General features: G+C 33.1%; 1 protein-coding gene across 1 annotated transcript; it reads right to left on the reverse strand.

Annotated features, from left to right (window-relative positions):
* Positions 1 to 2,952: 2,952 nt before the first annotated feature.
* Positions 2,953 to 4,590, reverse strand: LOC126893283 (uncharacterized). Its single transcript, XM_050663307.1, has 2 exons — positions 4,254 to 4,590; positions 2,953 to 3,902 (listed from the first exon to the last, which is right to left on the reverse strand). Exons 1-2 carry the CDS (start codon positions 4,588 to 4,590, stop codon positions 3,211 to 3,213), a joined length of 1,029 nt encoding a protein of 342 aa, XP_050519264.1. The 3' UTR covers positions 2,953 to 3,210.
* Positions 4,591 to 16,493: the final 11,903 nt, after the last annotated feature.

A 16,493-nucleotide genomic window follows, 5' to 3' on the forward strand; every position in this document is an offset into this window, starting at 1 on the left:
GTTGGAAGTCTTTCTAGTAGTCGTGAATGATAAGGTGCATTATTTAATACTATAATTGAATTTGGTGCTTTATGTTCAATCGTCTGCTCAAAATACTCTTCGAAAACATCAGTTGTCATTTCCTCGCGAGTCTTTTGTGCTTTTGGATTGAAATTCCAACAAACCATGCTTAACAAATCCTTTTTCACTGCTAATGTGAGAAACTAATAATCTTTTATCTTTACCAGAAGGCGTGGAAATACCAGTAGACCAACCTTCCATAGAGGCTTGCCTGGAGCTTGATATATTTTTATCTGACCACATTTTTGTTAGACTATGACCTGAGTTTACCCACGTTTCTTCCTGATAGTAGATTGGCCTTCCTTTATCCCAGAATTTTCGTATGAATCTTGATAATTTCTTGTCCAACATATTATCTCTTCCAGGTCGATCAAAAGTGATTTTTGGTCTGATTTGGTTCGTCCGATATGAAGCAAATCCGAGTCGTCTATAACATCTTGTTTAAGTTGTTAATTTTGTTTAAGTTGGGTAAGTATTTCTTTTAAAAAAAAAATCCGTGAATTTTCCTTCGAATACCCTTTTTAACAAATTCATCAATTTTAATAGGCTTTTTCTTCTCTTTAATTGTTCGTTTTTATTTGGGTACTTTGCTTTTTTCTTTCTGATAGGAACCTGTAACTACATTGTTTACTCCCCTACGCCCGTCATGTTGGCACAACTCTCGATTATGTTCCGAGCAGTGTTTCTGGGATTCTGAGAAACTAGAGCTTGGCATTCTCCGTTCTTTTATATGGAGTGGAGTCATGGACCTTAACTGAAGCATCACTGAAGAGACTCGAAGCATTTGAGATGTGGTGCTATAGACGCATGTTGAGGATATCCTGAATAGACAGAGTTAGCAACGAAGAAGTTCTACATAGAATGGGTAAAGAGCGCGAACTTGTAACCATAAAACGTCGCAAACTGGAATACCTGGGCCATATAATGCGCAATGAACAACGATATGACCTACTTCGGACCATACTTCAAGGTAAAGTGCATGGGAAAAGAGGTCCAGGACGAAGAAGAAGATCCTGGCTGCATAACCTGCGAAAATGGTTAACTTAACCACTACCGGACTTTTCAGGCCAGCAGTCAACAAAGTCAGAATAGCCATGTTAGTGTCCAACATCTGTAACGGATAGGCACCAGAAGAAGAAGAAGAGCATGGTAAACGTTCTGTCTTCTCTCTTGGTGAATATACAGACTTACTGATTGTACGCAACTGTACCGGTGTAAAAATTGATGATGTTGATGTGCGTATATGTTCGTAGGAATATGGAAAAAAAATCTACTCCCGCACTACACAAAATTCGCAAAAAAAATATTCGAGACGCTAATTACTGCCGTATTTTATTCAAAATAGAATATCAATAAACGTTTTGGAAAGGAAGATAAATGTAAATCTCCATTAATTTTAATGAATAAACACTTCCGGAACCTCCGCCTATGATTTTACTACTTTTACGACCGTTTTATGACTTTGAGGCAAATTTTGTGCTCTCAAGAATATACGAACCGACTGTAGGCACCTACTACCATCATGTCAGTTGCAATGCGGGGACTAATAGAGTCGAAAATTTAAACTTAGGGCAGAGATTGCAACCGATGCATTCTCTGACGAGCCATTAAAAAGTGGCGAAATCGTCGATAAGAGTGCTGGTTGCGCTCTCTGAACTAAGTAAAAATTAAGACAGTTTTGGCTTCGCATTACAACTGAATAAAAATGGTATACATTTTTATTTTACGTTTCTTATTTTTAGAAATATAGCTCGGGCTCATCCTATTCGGTTTTTAATTTGTACGGCTGGATTTCAGCTCTCATTTTTATCACTGCCGAGATACATGAGTTTCCTACTCTATCCAGCAGAGCTGGGACGAGTCCTCAAAAAAAGGATTCGAATCACGGATCCGAATCACGAGATATGATAGGAATCACGGATCCGAGTCCGAATCCTTTTTACTAAAAAACAAGGATTCGAATCACGTGATTCGAGTCCATTTTTCGGATCACGAATCACGGATCATATCAGTGTAATGATGTATGATTCCTAATCTAATACTGTCTTCTGTCTATCTATTACTCACCATGACATGCATAAAAATGATATAAAAATAGATTCTGTCCATTTAGCCACTCTCAGTTTGGTTTAACTTTTTTATAACGTGTGTTTTGTGTAGGGTTGGTTACTCTTTCCCGGTGACACTTTAGGAACAGCACTGTTAATTAGAACCTAACAATAAATAATCGAGTGGGGAATCCTACCTAAGGACTATGTAACATAATTAGTTTTTAATTAATTAAATTAATCAGAAAAACCCCGTCACCAACAGGACTCGAACCCGGAAACCATGGATCCGAAAGTCCTGACTCTAAATACGGACCACTGAGCCACATACTCCCTATGAATATTTTTTGCACTGGCAATAACCTATGAATATGAACCATAAATAAATAAAAATCTACAAAAAATACACTTTATTTATAAACAGAACAACAACAACAATAAAGTGAACAAAAATAATAAACATAAAATAAAATTTTAAAAAACTTATAGTTTTTAAAAATATTTCTTTTGGTTGGCCTTACATAGCACCAAAATTTCAAAATTTTCGTCTGTCAGGCCATTCCTTCGAGGTGCGTCGATTATACCTGCAAATGAAAATAATCGTTCGACTGGACCAGACGAAGGAAGGCAAGTGTTAAATTTTATGAAAATTTTTTTAAGTGTAGGATATTCATTAATAATATGTATATTATTTCTTTTATCTTCTAAATACCTCAACAGCTCCAGTTCAATTTTTGAAGATGTTTTACTTTTAGGTACAGATGATGATTGGGAGGAGTTTCTTGCCATTTCACTGTCGTTATTTAATATTGGAGGCTGTACCTTGACCTTGTCGTCACTGAAATCAAAGAATTGGTCTAAATTGGTTGTGTCACTCTCATCTGATAAGAAATCATAGTTTGAATCGTCTAAGTCTCTAGCTGCGTCTATAATAAACTTTTTTATATCCTCTTTAGTATATGTAGGATACTTTACGATATTATACCATCTGAATTTAAATTGAGGAATTAAAACGGCTGCAATTACGACTTCTTTACAATTAAGCGACAGTATGTCAGCAAATCTTCTTCTCAGGTTGTCGAGGCACATTTTGGCTATGTATTCACCTCCATATTTGTATGTGGTACGGACCGCTACTTTTTTTTTCATATTTATTTATTAGAGATAATAAACTCGGTAACAAGAACCCAAAAAATGAGTTGTTCGCGTGCTCTCCTTGAAGAAAATCCAATGTATGGGCTAGAGGTTCCATTACCATACAATAATCTTCTAAAAATAAAAGTTCAGTCCCTTTAAATGGTTCCAGTTCCAGTTTCTTAAAAAGTGTATTGAGCTTGACCTTTTCTTTTAGAATTTGCTTTACAGAATCATAAAGTGAATTCCATCGAGTAATACCTGGACGGCTAAGTGTGTGCCCTAAAATGTTCTGAATAATTTCATTTGATTTTGGTCTATTAGCTTTATTCCAAAGCAGGTTACATTTTTGAAATGCTGCAGTATGGCGCTTTCGCAGAACTGCATTTTCTTTAATTAAATTTTTGTAATCCGTTGTGGCTATTAAATTTAGTGTATGGCTGGCACATCGGAAATGTTTCGGTAAAGTGAACTGTTCAGCTGAATCGACATCCATATCGTCATTCTCCAAAAGTTCCGTGTCTTTCTCTTCATTTATATTTATTACCTGAAATATATCATCTGCATTTATCGCTTCCTCTTCATCATTGGTTATGTGGTATTGTTCAAATGCTTTAACGAAGTTGCTTCCATTATCTGTAATTGTTCTAACTATTTTTTCTGTTTAACCAAACTGCAAGTTTATATTTTCAAGCATTTCGCCAATATGTCTGTAAGTGTGTGCGCCTTTAAATCGTTTACAGGCAATTGCAGCAGATCCTCTAACCAAGTTTTCTTTGATCCAATGCACGGTAACCCCAAGAAAACTTCGTTTCTTGTTACACCAAATATCAGCTGTCGTACATAAAAAGCGAGTATTTCTTAGTTTTTCTCTAATATGACACATATTTTCATTATAATTTTGATTGATTTTTTTCATAATTGTTTTTCTTGATGGAACTTTAACATTCATTCCTTGAAAAAGTGCCAAGAAACTTTCATGTTCTATAATGTTTATAGCAGACATTGTACCTAAAATAAAATTTACCACCCGTTTTTCAAAATTAGCTTGGTCAACCCTAACGTTTCCGCTGCCTAGAAGTGTCTGCATTAGTCTAGGTTGCTTATGGCTACTGGCACTAGTCGATGCCGTCGATGGTCCTTCAGGATCAGTTATAGTGTGGCATCTTTTGTTTAATTTCGAATTTCTCTTAGATTGTTTATACCGCTTATACTCTTCTAGTTTTTCAGGATGAACTCTTTTTATATGTCTGATGAAGTTAGATGATGAATTAAGACTCCCGCTAATTTTCTTTATGATCGGAAAACAGAGCTGACAGTTTGCTTCGACATCATTGTCATTCTTCATTTTGCAAATCTTGAAATATTTTCCATCCAATACCGAGATACTTTCAAATCTTTCAAAATCAATTTTAGAATTTTCTACTGGAGGATTTTCAGCAACGACATTACCACTTTTCACACTTTGCTCTTCCTTTTTTCGAAAATATCGTACAGTTTTGTTATTCGATTCTTTTTTTTGGGTTTTATTGGTGTTTCAATTATTTCATCGTCTTCAGAGTAGCTGATTCAGTACAGTACGATGGTTCTTGATCCGATAATGAAACAAATGGATCTTTTCTACTGTCATCTTCACCAGAAGGTTGTTTTGAAGATTCTGAAGACATTAGTAATATATTCCTGAAAAAAAAATGTATCTTTCACATTGGTTATAGTAGTAATTACCTAATGACTAAGTATAACAGTTGATATTAATAAATCAATGCTCTATTTTCATGAAGAAACTCGTAAAGAACTACAGAGTATCAGAATAAGTAGGGTATGTCATTTGCGTGACATTATGTGCGTGAACTCCTTCAGAAACTCAGAAACAAAGAAGTTTTTCAAAATTAAAAAAAACACGTATATATAATTATATTCTTCACAGAAATGACTCATTTTGAATTATTTAATAACTAAAAAGTGTACTAACATTTAGTTTGACACAATTGTCACTAATTTAAAAAATAGTCAGCTGAGCACTAAATAATGAACTGTACTGGTAGATTTCATAGAATGGATAAGATTACATACAATCATATATTTTTCGATGGTAAACATATTGGGACATAAGAGGAATAAAAACAGCCTGTTATAACATGGTTACACTCCCTACCAGTACCAGTAGTGGGTCAGTTTTAATATTCTATTTTTCTCTATTAAACAGGATTGTTTTTCTTGACCACTCGCCTGGAGTCACAATCAAAAAGTTAACATACTGTATATCCGTTTAGGTGTTTAGTAGGGATGGGTATCGAACTTAAAAACATCGATGTTTCATATCGATGGTTATCGAAATTAAAAACATCGATAGGTAAAAAAACTTCGTTGTGAAAACATCGATGTTTTTTCACATTTGACTTTTAATAAATACTACCATTTTCTAACCGGTGTAATTTATTTCTGCTGAAGACTAAAACAGACTACCTACATTATAAATTACATTACATACATGGATTTTTGAAATCAAGACTATAATTATACTTTTGTATATTAAATTTATACCTCCGCAAAATTTCAAATTTTAAGTTCAAAAAGTTAATTTTGATGCCATATCTGGTTTCAACCTATTTCTTCTTTGGTTCATCATGACAAATCAGTAGATACTAGATACAGAGATACCTTATTTACTAACTTTACTTTTAACAAAACATTGATGTTTTTCAAACTTCGAGTACTCGCGATACCCATCTCTACCCTTTGCCTTTAGTCGACTGATATCGCCTACATATTCAATTTGTACATTGTGCATAAATAGAAAAATAGATAATAGACAGATTTTCACTTACCTGTAGCTTTACACGTTCACTTATATTATGTCTATCTATAGTTTATATTATACCAATTTATTTACTAATTTTATTTTGTAACTATAACAGTATAACTAACTTTTTACAAACTCCGATGCATTCGGTCTTCACTCTCAATCTGTGTTTGTTTACACTTCGTGACAAGTCGAAGCTTGAGTCAGCTTGTCGCGCCGGCGCAGTATAATCTCTAAAAGGATCCGAACATAACATTGGTGATTCGAGTACGGATCCTTTAGGATTTCTTCGACGAATCCGGATCACAAATCTTTTTTTAAAGGATTCGAATCACCGGCCTCGGATCCTCAAAAAGGATTCGAATCCAGGATTCGAGTCCTATGTGATTCGAATCCTCCCCAGCTCTGCTATCCAGTACATCATCTTCGACTGTTATTACTGTCATCCTGTATGTAATTTTGTTTGCTAACTATCATATATTTAATGTTCTTAATGGGGTGGGTACGTATTTTCGGCTGCAATGCTATTCAAATGGGGATTCATTTTTTTCGAATCCTGAAAAAACTAATAAGTATTTTTGAAAAATTTAAACGCAGAATGAAAGATTACGTTCTTACCGAGGGCCGAAAGTCCCTGAAAACTTCTATAATGTTTATTTTAATAAATTACAGGGGTGAAAAACTAAGAGAAAATGTAGTGTGATGTTTAATTTCAAATATCTCATTCAAAAGAAACTTTTTATTTATTCTAAGGGACTTTCGGCCCTCGATAATAATTTAGTCTTTCATTCTGCGTTTCTAGTTTATTCTGGTTTAATACATCGACAACCGGACTATTCAGAATAGCAGCAAGCAAAGTTAGGATAGCCATGCTGATCGCCAACATCCGGCACGGATAGGCACCTTAAGAAGAAGAATTCTGCGTTTAAATTTTTTAAAAATATTTATTAGTTTTTTCAGGTTTCGAAAAAAATGGACACCATGTCCGTGGTGATATTTTCCAAATCGAAACATTTGTCCTACAACGCACTGAGTGAAATAGAATATGATGACAAGACAGTGACAGTTTTAAATAATTGACATGGCATCGGGAATATTTTGAGTTGTTGATTAAATAATATTGATAGTGTATTTGATAAATAATTGATTTAAGACGTGAACTTAATAAAAAGTTATTTATTGTTTATTATTTATGGAAGATCCAAGCAGAGAATACATCAGGATATATTCTGAGATCCAAGTATTTTTTTGTTAAAGATGTTCAAAATTGTAAGCGTTCCATAGTAACAATATATTATTAAAAAGTCACTTTAACACTTTTCTTTTTTTCTCGATTGAGTATTAGTTTTTGTTGTACATATAAATTATTACAATCACTAAAAATACATAGTTAGTGAAAAAATTATCACATTTTTTTAATGGCATGGACTTAATGTCAATCAGCCAGTCACAACATGAGGTACTTAGTGTCATGTGTAGTGTGTGTGTTGAGTAAGAAGTGTCTTGTTACTTTGCAAAGTCGACGTCATTGTCTTTGCAAAGAGACGCTAATTGTATCCGAACGTCTGCGGTCCCTCCGGTGAAATTATCACATTTATTAACTGAATTAATAATTTGCAGTTATACAAATAACAGTTATCCAAGAACATTCAAAAGCCATCTCTTTAAAGTTAATGATGACATTGTCAAGTAGAATGACATTCTAGTAATGTTTACATATCCATACCAGTGTGAATTTTACTATACCTAATTTCCCGTGTAAAGACAGAAAAAGTAGGGATAGCCGTAAAATATTTGCGAATTATGTACCTGTGACCTTAAAGTTGAGTTTTAATCTATACTGCTCACATGTCTCCTTTATTTTTTCATTATATTTTGAAGATATTTATTGCAATGGGCCAGCACTAAGGCCCAATAATATTGTTCACCGTTACACCGTTTACATTATTACCTTCTGTTGTCTCCATCAATATTTCCTCCAAATACAAGTTAGAGAGTAGAGGCGGAAGTATACAGCCTTGTGTCACTCCTGTTTTCTTCTTCTTCTACGGCACTACAGCCCAAATTGAGCCTTGGCCTCCTTTATTTTTTGCTTCCACCCTTGCCTGTCTGTGGCTGCTCTTCTCCATACACGGACTCCTAAAAGGGCTTGTGCGTCGCTGTTTACTGTGTCTTCCCAGCGCTTTCGTGGCTTCCCAACCGGTCTCTTTCCTTGCATTCTAGCATTCAGTGCTCGTTTTGGTAGCCTATCCTCTCCCATTCTTATCACATGTCCGGCCCGTTGCAATCTTTGTAATCTAATGAAGTCTGACAGGGGCGTTTCCTTATAAAGTTGATAAAGCTCGTTGTTGTATCGACTTCTGAAGATTCCGTTTCCGTTTTATGTTCATTTTATTCTTCAGTTCTCGTTCAATTTTTATTCATGTAACTTAAAGCCAGTATAGAATTGTAATTATTCGTAGATCTTCATAGACGCACTATTTAATCTTCTTTCCTCATTGCAAAATTCAAACGTTTCTAGGTACGTTTCAAACTTTTTTCCATACAAACACTTTATCGATATCTATTTTTGACTTTCGACAGAATTTTAGCATTACTTAAAAAAACGCTTTAAAATAGGAATTGTGTGACATTTTGAATACTTTGTAAAGGAACTTTTTGTACAACAAGACTGATGGAGTTTCAAATGAACGTGATATAAAAATGATATCCTAAGTAGCAATCTACTTAACGCAAAAGGACTTTAACTTTCAATAGTTCAATGTTGACTCCATTCTTTTAGATGCACCATTTTAGAACATATGAAACTTGGGTGAAGGCATTCTTCGAGGATTTGTTCAATCTGGAAAGGTATTAAAATAGCTCTCCAATCTTTTTAAGTAATTTTGGTGTTCCTCTTGCAATTTCATTCCTTCGAACGTTATATTTAAAACACCTGTATACTAAGCTTCCTATGGATATCTACTCTCAATGGCAGCCGCTTATTTATAATACTCTGGAATTATCAGCGTTTTAATTACAGTTGCCTTGTTTTTCCTTTTTACATTGTACAAGAAACCCTCCGGACACGCTTTCAACTTGGACGAAGTAATCAACCCGACGACGCAATATCTGCGTACCACGTACCACAGAAAGTTGCTACAGCACAAAGATTAATATCAAACAAACGGTGATGTAGGTATAAAATTGTTCGACTGTTATATTCTGTATCTTATTTTCTATCGTGAAATTATTCGGTATACTGTTTTTTGAGTAAAAAGGTATTATGAAATGCCGACGAGACAGGCATTTTTTATACTCAAAAATTCACGTAGGTGCTTCACTTTTGACTCTTTGTATATGTTATAGTCAAACATCGAAGTTTCGGCACTCCTAGGTTTGACTAGTCAATCCTCAGGTTTGACTAACGGTCTTAGTCATACCCTAAAATAAATTCCATTTACGGCCTTTGACTAATCAAACCTAGGAGAGACTAATTCTGTCGGGCTTTCGAAACGTATTTTCACGACATCGAACTTTGAGCAGTCAAACTCCGATTAGGTATTAAATTATCATAATTTAGTCCATGTGGTGAGACCGCTCCCGTCTGAAAAAATTTCTGATTCGGTTTCTTTGTGGATTCCTATTCAAAAATGTCCCCTTTAAACAAAACTGAAGGTTGCCGGGCGGAATTTTTGGGCAGAAATTGTTTATTTTTTTTTAAATACAAAAGATCACCTTTTTTTACCCGTAATATATTTTTTTAGGTTTTTATGTTATTCTAAACAAGAAAGGTATCTTGTGATTTTTCTCAAAAATTGATCGTTTTCGAGTTATAGGCGATTAAATTCTGAAAAATGCGAAAATACGCATTTTCAAGGCTTAAAAACTCATATTTAAATTAGTATTTTTGAGGTTGCCAAGTACTTAAATTGTAGTTTAAACATTAATTTTCAAGATTATAAAGAGTTATCGGGTCTAACCTTAATTTAGACCGCCGTTATTTAATTGTTAATTATGCGTGTCCATCCGATTTTTTCCCGGTTCTATTTCAAAAATCTCCCATTTTCCTCCTAAAAATATATTTTTTAGATTCTTTGGGACGTTCTAAATAAAATATGTTTTTTATTATTTTTCAAAATAGTTAACAGTTTAAAAGTAAAAAGCGATTTAAAATTCGAAAAATGCGAAAATACGCATTTTCGGATTTTAAAATGGCTTATAACTTTAAAACTATTAACTTTTGAAAAAAATGACAAGTAACCTATTTTATTAAGAATGTCCCAAAGAATCTAAAAAGTATATTTTTCGGAGGAAAATAGAAACTTTTTGAAAATAGTGCGCGCCGCACCGGCAAAAAAATCGGATTGACACGCATAATTAACAATTAAATAACAACGGTGTAAATTGAAGTTAGACCCGATCGGTCTGCAGAATTTTGAAAATGAATGTTTAAACTACAATACAAGTACTTGGCAACCTCAAAAATACTAATTTAAATATGAGTTTTTAAGCCTTGAAAATGCGTATTTTCGTATTTTTCAGATTTTAAATCGCCTATAATCACCCAAGAAACCCAAAAAAATATTTTTCGGGTTAAAAAAGGTGACTTTTGTATTTGTTTAAAAAAAATTATTTAAACAATTTCTGTCCAAAAATTCCGCCCGGCACCCTTCAGATTTGTTTAAAGGGGACATTTTTGAATAGGAATCCAGAAAGAAACCGAATCAGAAATTTTTTTCAGACGGGAGCGGTCTCACCAAATGGACTAATTTGTTAAATTGGGTTTAATAAAACGTAATTTTTTTTTTATTTAGCTAATGCCTCGACAACTAATGGCCATTGGCAAGGTAGGTACGGTGAATTTTTGCAATTAGGTACCTAGTGTCATGTGTAGTGTGTGTGTGTGTGTGTGTTGAGTAAGTGTCTTGTTACTTTGCATAGTCGACGTCATTGTCTTTGCAAAGAGACGCTAATTGACCCTGGTGAGATTCACGTTGCTTAGAGCAGAAATAGCAACCTATGCATTCCCTGAAGAACCACTAAAAAGTTGTGAAATCGTCGATAAGAGTGCTGGTTGCGCTCTCTGAACTAAGTAAAAATTAAGATAGTTTTGGCTTCGCATTGCAACTGAATAAAAATGGTATATAATATTTTTATTTCAAAGGAAATATTTTGAAGCCTTGGAAAATTGCGAACATAGAATCAGGGTTGACAGGTTTAAATCAACATGCTTAAAATCTTAGCTTGATTTAAACCAACTGGTTTTTTAAGAAAAAAACGTTCGAACAGGAATAAAGAAAATAAAGGTAAATAAAGTCTATTTTTGTTTTTTCGAACTTTGTTATTTTGAATATTATTGTTTGAAGATGTTTCTTTATTATATTAATATTTTGTGTATGCAAACAAAAATAAAAGATGTCTTAATCATTTTTTTCATTGATTATTTCTATTATTTTATAAAATAATTTATTCATTTTTAAAGTAACGACTTATAATATTTTGTATCACCTGTTTTTACGGTTTTTCTTTGGAAGAAAAGTTGGTTTTTGCCAACCCTGTAAATTTTGTGGACAGTTTAAATAGAATACAGCAACTAATAAACAAAGTAAATGAAGTAAGTGAAATATTTGAACTACAAGTAAACATATCAAAAACTAAGTTTAAGGTGATAAATAGAGCTCGGGAAATATGCACTTAAAAAACCCTAAAATATGCATGCAAATATGCACAAAAACAGTTAAAATATGCACTAAAATATGATTTTATGCATTTAATGTATATAAATAAAAACGCAATAATCCTTGTTTTTAAGGTATTTAATTATTTATTTTATGCCAATGGCCGAGGCATTCGAGGCTGTCGAGGCATTTAAGCTAAATAAAAAACAATATTTTTTTATTTTATGCTAAAATATTTATTGAAATTTCTATTACTTACATCATTATACAGGGTGTCCTGAAAAGATTGGTCATACATTATACCACAGATTCTGCGGTCAAAACTAGGTTGATTGAACCTCACTTACCTATATACAATAGTGCACACAAAAAAAGTTACAGCCCTTTGTTACAAAATGAAAATCGATTTTTTTTCATATATCGAAAACTCTTAGAGATTTTTTATTGAAAATGGACATGTGGCACTCTTATGGTAGCAACATCTTCAAAAAAATTGAAGTTAAATTTGTGCACCCCATAAAAATTTTATGGGGGTTTTGTTCCCTTAAACCCCCCAAACTTTTGAGTACGTTCCAATTAAATTATTATTGTGGCACCATTAGTTAAACACAATATTTTTAAAACTTTTTTGCCTCTTAGTACTTTTTCGATAAGCCAGTGTTTATCGAGATATTTTGAATATTTGTCGAATCCACCACATATTTGTATATGGTTAAGTACGATTGTAGCGACCTGTTAATAATCTGAAAATTTATTTATAATTTACATTTTTAGGTATATTTTGAAAAAGAAGCCACATCTCGATAAAAGGTGACTTATCAAAAAAAGACTAGGAGACAAAAAAGTTTTAAAAATACTGTATTTAACTAATGGTACCACAATAATAGTTTATTTAGAACGTACACAAATATTTGGGGGGTTTAAAGGAACAAAACTCCCTTAAAATTTTTATGTAAACATATTAAAAACGAAGCCGCATCTCGATAAAAACTGGCTTATCGACAAAATATTAAGAGGCAAAAAAGTTTTAAAAACGTTGTGTTTAACTAATGGTACCACAATAATGAATTAATTGGAACGTACACCAAAATTTGGGGGGTTTAAGGGAACAAAACCCCCATAAAATTTTTATGGGGTGAAAAAATTTTACTATAATTTTGTTTTAAGATGTTCCTGCCATATTAATGATACATGTCCATGTTCAACAAAAAATCTCTAATAATTTTCGATATATTGAAAAAAATCGATTTTCATTTTGTAACTTCATTTATGAGCACATTTGTACTAAGGTAAGTTAGGTTCAGTCGAACTATTTTTGACCCCAGAGTGTGTGGTATAATTTATGACCAATCTTTTCGGGACACCCTGTATATTCATTTATTCTTTATATTTACCTCTTTACTTCATTCTTTATTATATTATTATTACAATTAAAACTATACATTATTAAATGTTTTTCTAAATTTTCTACACATAAATTGAGCCGTTTATCCGATAATAATTGTTTACACACGGAAAAACTTCTTTCTACTTCACATGAAGTTAAAGGAACAAACTTAAAATGTTGTATAATTGAGGGTTCTACCTATAGAATTAAATTATCTTCACATTTCTCCATTTTAATGACACTATTTATTTGAATTATTTTTTGATATCCCTCATTTTTCTTTAACACCGTGCAGAATTTTTGATACATTTTGTTGATCTCATCTACATCGAAACTACAAATGACGTTTCTAATTCCCTCAAAATTATCGGTTATGAGATTTACAGAATTTAACTATGCTCCCCATCTAGTTACCACAGGTTTAGGCGGTAAAGGAACATTGGTTAAACGATCTTTATACACCTGTACTCGCAGAAGGGCTTTTAAAAATATTTTCTTATATTTGATACAAGGGTATTGACCATTGGAAATTCTGTCTTTACAGATTCTGCTACTCTATTTAAAGCGTGTGCTAAACAAGTAACAAATTTGAAAAAAATATTTTTAAATGTTGTCCACCTTTGGTCATATGGCTCAGCATCACTTAAAAATAACAAAATGTTTTCACTAACAAAATGTGACTGCATATTGTAGAGTCCCCTTCGTCTCCTTTATTCGTCGTCTCCTTGCCTTATAAATTGTAAAAAGCATTGATTAAGGATGTTACCCGAAAGTGGTTAATATGCACTTAATAGGTATTTTGCATATTTCCCGAGCTCTAGTGATGAACAAAAATAAAACTAGAGACGTCCAACTGCTTATCAAGAATACACCAGTGGACCAAGTAAAACAGTTGTAGTAAAAATGCCTTTTACAAAATTAGGCTTTTATTCGCATAAAACTTGACAGTAGAATTAATTTGAATGACAAAACAATTAATCAATAAAGTAAACAATGACAAAAGAATACTAAATTATACTACATTCACCCGGCCCTATTTTTGAACAAAATCTTGCAAATATCGTGGTTTATTTTTAGTTCTAGCTGATTTACGGCTAGATTGAAAATCTGAATTTTCCAATCTTGGTTCATGATTATCATCAGGTACTTGATTCGGTTCTTGAATAGATACATTTTCTATGTCCTCTGGTATTGATTCAGTAGTGGAATTCTCTAGTGTATTATTTGGACTTTCATTTTCATCTTCATCATTATCTTGATTCAATAATTTCAGGTCACCTCTAGGAGCTAAATGCTTCGTTGAAACTGTACTTTTCTTTCCGTTTGGATACTGTATTAAGGCGTAATCTGAATTGGCTTCTAAAAGATCAACCTCTTCAACTAAAGGATCAAACTTATTTTTCGTACAAATTTTCTTAGTAATACTTTGTCTGAATCTTTAAGCCATGATGGAATAGAAGTTCCGCTAGTTGATCTTCGGTGATACGTAAAGAAACGTTCATGAGGTGTACAATTGGTTGCTGTACACAGTAAACTTCTTATAGAGTGCAGAGCATCTGGTAGAACAGATTCACTGCTTTCCATATAATTCCATTGTATCTTTCGACTTGACCATTTCCTCCAGGGTTATATGGTGTTGTTCTACTTGAAGATATTCCTTTAGAGTGTAGATAATTAATAAATTCTTGTGAAGTAAAGCTAGTTCCCCTGTCAGAATGTATATATGCCGGCATTCCATATAAACAAAACATTTGATTCAAACATTCAATTACTGTCTGACTGGATGTATCTGAGCATGGAAAAGCCCATGGAAATCTTGAAAATTCATCAATGATTGTAAGCATATAAGAATTTCTAGAAGAACTGGGTATTGGACCTTTAAAGTCAGTGTTCAATCTTTCGAATGGGGCTGTTGATTTAATTAAATGTGTGATCTTCTTTCTTATAAAATCTGGGTTTAATTTCTGCACAGATTGGACAAGAGGTAATTACGTGTTTAATTTCATCCAAAGAATAAGGTAAATTTCGAATTTTTACAAAATTTTGCATACGAGTAATCCCAGGATGCGATAAATCTGAATGTAATTGATATAACTTGCTTGTATTATTTATATTATTGCATATTCTTGATAGTGCATCAGCTGCATCATTAGCCTTTCCTGGACGATAGATAATATCATATTTAAAACAAGAAAGCTCCAAACGCGAACGCAAAATTTTTTCACTTTTGATTTTACTTGTATGGTTTGTATTAAACATGAACGAAACTGATTTTTGATCTGTGATTAGTTTGAATTGTCTTCCTAAAAGATAGTGTCTCCATTTTTTCAATGCTTCAACGCAAGCATACCTATGCTTCTTTTTCAATTGCAGAATGTTTTCGTTCAGAATCTGTAAGGGTACGTGAGAAAAAGCAGCGGGTCTTCCAGATTGACTCAGAGTGGCAGCAATAGCAAATTCAGAAGCATCAGTTTCAACAATGAGAATTTATTTTTCATCAATTGTCCATAGAAGTGCATTAGCTATATCAGTTCTCAACTCCTCAAAAGCAAATACCAAATCCGGACCTAATGGAAATTTCTTGCCATCTATAAGACCTCTAATTTTTGCTAAAAAATTATTAACCCATTTTGAGTAATGTGAAAACATTCCAAGTGCCCTCTGAAGACTTTTAGAATCATTCGGAACTGGTAAATTTAGTAGAGGCTTCAATCTGTCTGGATCAGGTTTCATTGTAGAGTTTTCTATTGTATATCCCAAAATATTTATAATTTTTTGATTGTAGTGACATTTATTTTGATTTAAAGTTAACCCATGTTTTTTAACAGCATTTAAAAAATTCTGTAAATTTAAATCATGTCTATCTTGATCCTCACCACCAACTGTTACATCATCTAAATAAGCGTAAACACCTTGTAGATTTTCTTTTTTTATGATAGAATCAATGGCTCTCTGAAAACATGATACTCCATTGGTAACCCCAAAAGGAATACGACGGAATTGGTAAAGGCCTCCACTTGCCTCGAAAGCTGTAAATGGTTTGTCAGACTCGTAAATTGGTATTTGATGATATGCGTATTTTAAGTCAATTGAGCTAAAAATTTTATATTTTGCTATCTTAGGCAGGCCGCACATCAAAGAAACATGAAACGTAAATTACGTTTCATGGAAATAAAACACTGCTAAACAAATATACGTATGGCCTTTTATGAAACTCAACGAAAATAAAAATATATCGTGAGCATCAATTACACTCATTTCATTGGTAGGCGGACTTTGAGATTTGTTTAGCAGTGTTTTATTTTCATGAAACATGTTTCACGCTTCATGTTTCATGTTTTTCGTTTCATGTTTCTTTGGTGTGCGGCTTGCCTTAGACACCAGTGAATCAATATTCGGCA

Source organism: Diabrotica virgifera, chromosome 1, assembly GCF_917563875.1.
Source record: "Diabrotica virgifera virgifera chromosome 1, PGI_DIABVI_V3a".
Lineage (NCBI taxonomy): Eukaryota > Metazoa > Arthropoda > Insecta > Coleoptera > Chrysomelidae > Diabrotica > Diabrotica virgifera.

Coding starts and splice junctions, on each gene's coding strand:
- LOC126893283 (XM_050663307.1), bottom strand. CDS start 4,590: ATGAAGAATGACAATGATGTCGAAGCAAACTGTCAGCTCTGTTTTCCG. Junction 3,903..4,253: donor GGTGGTAAATTTTATTTTAG/GTACAATGTCTG, acceptor TTGGTTAAACAG/AAAAAATAGTTAGAACAATT.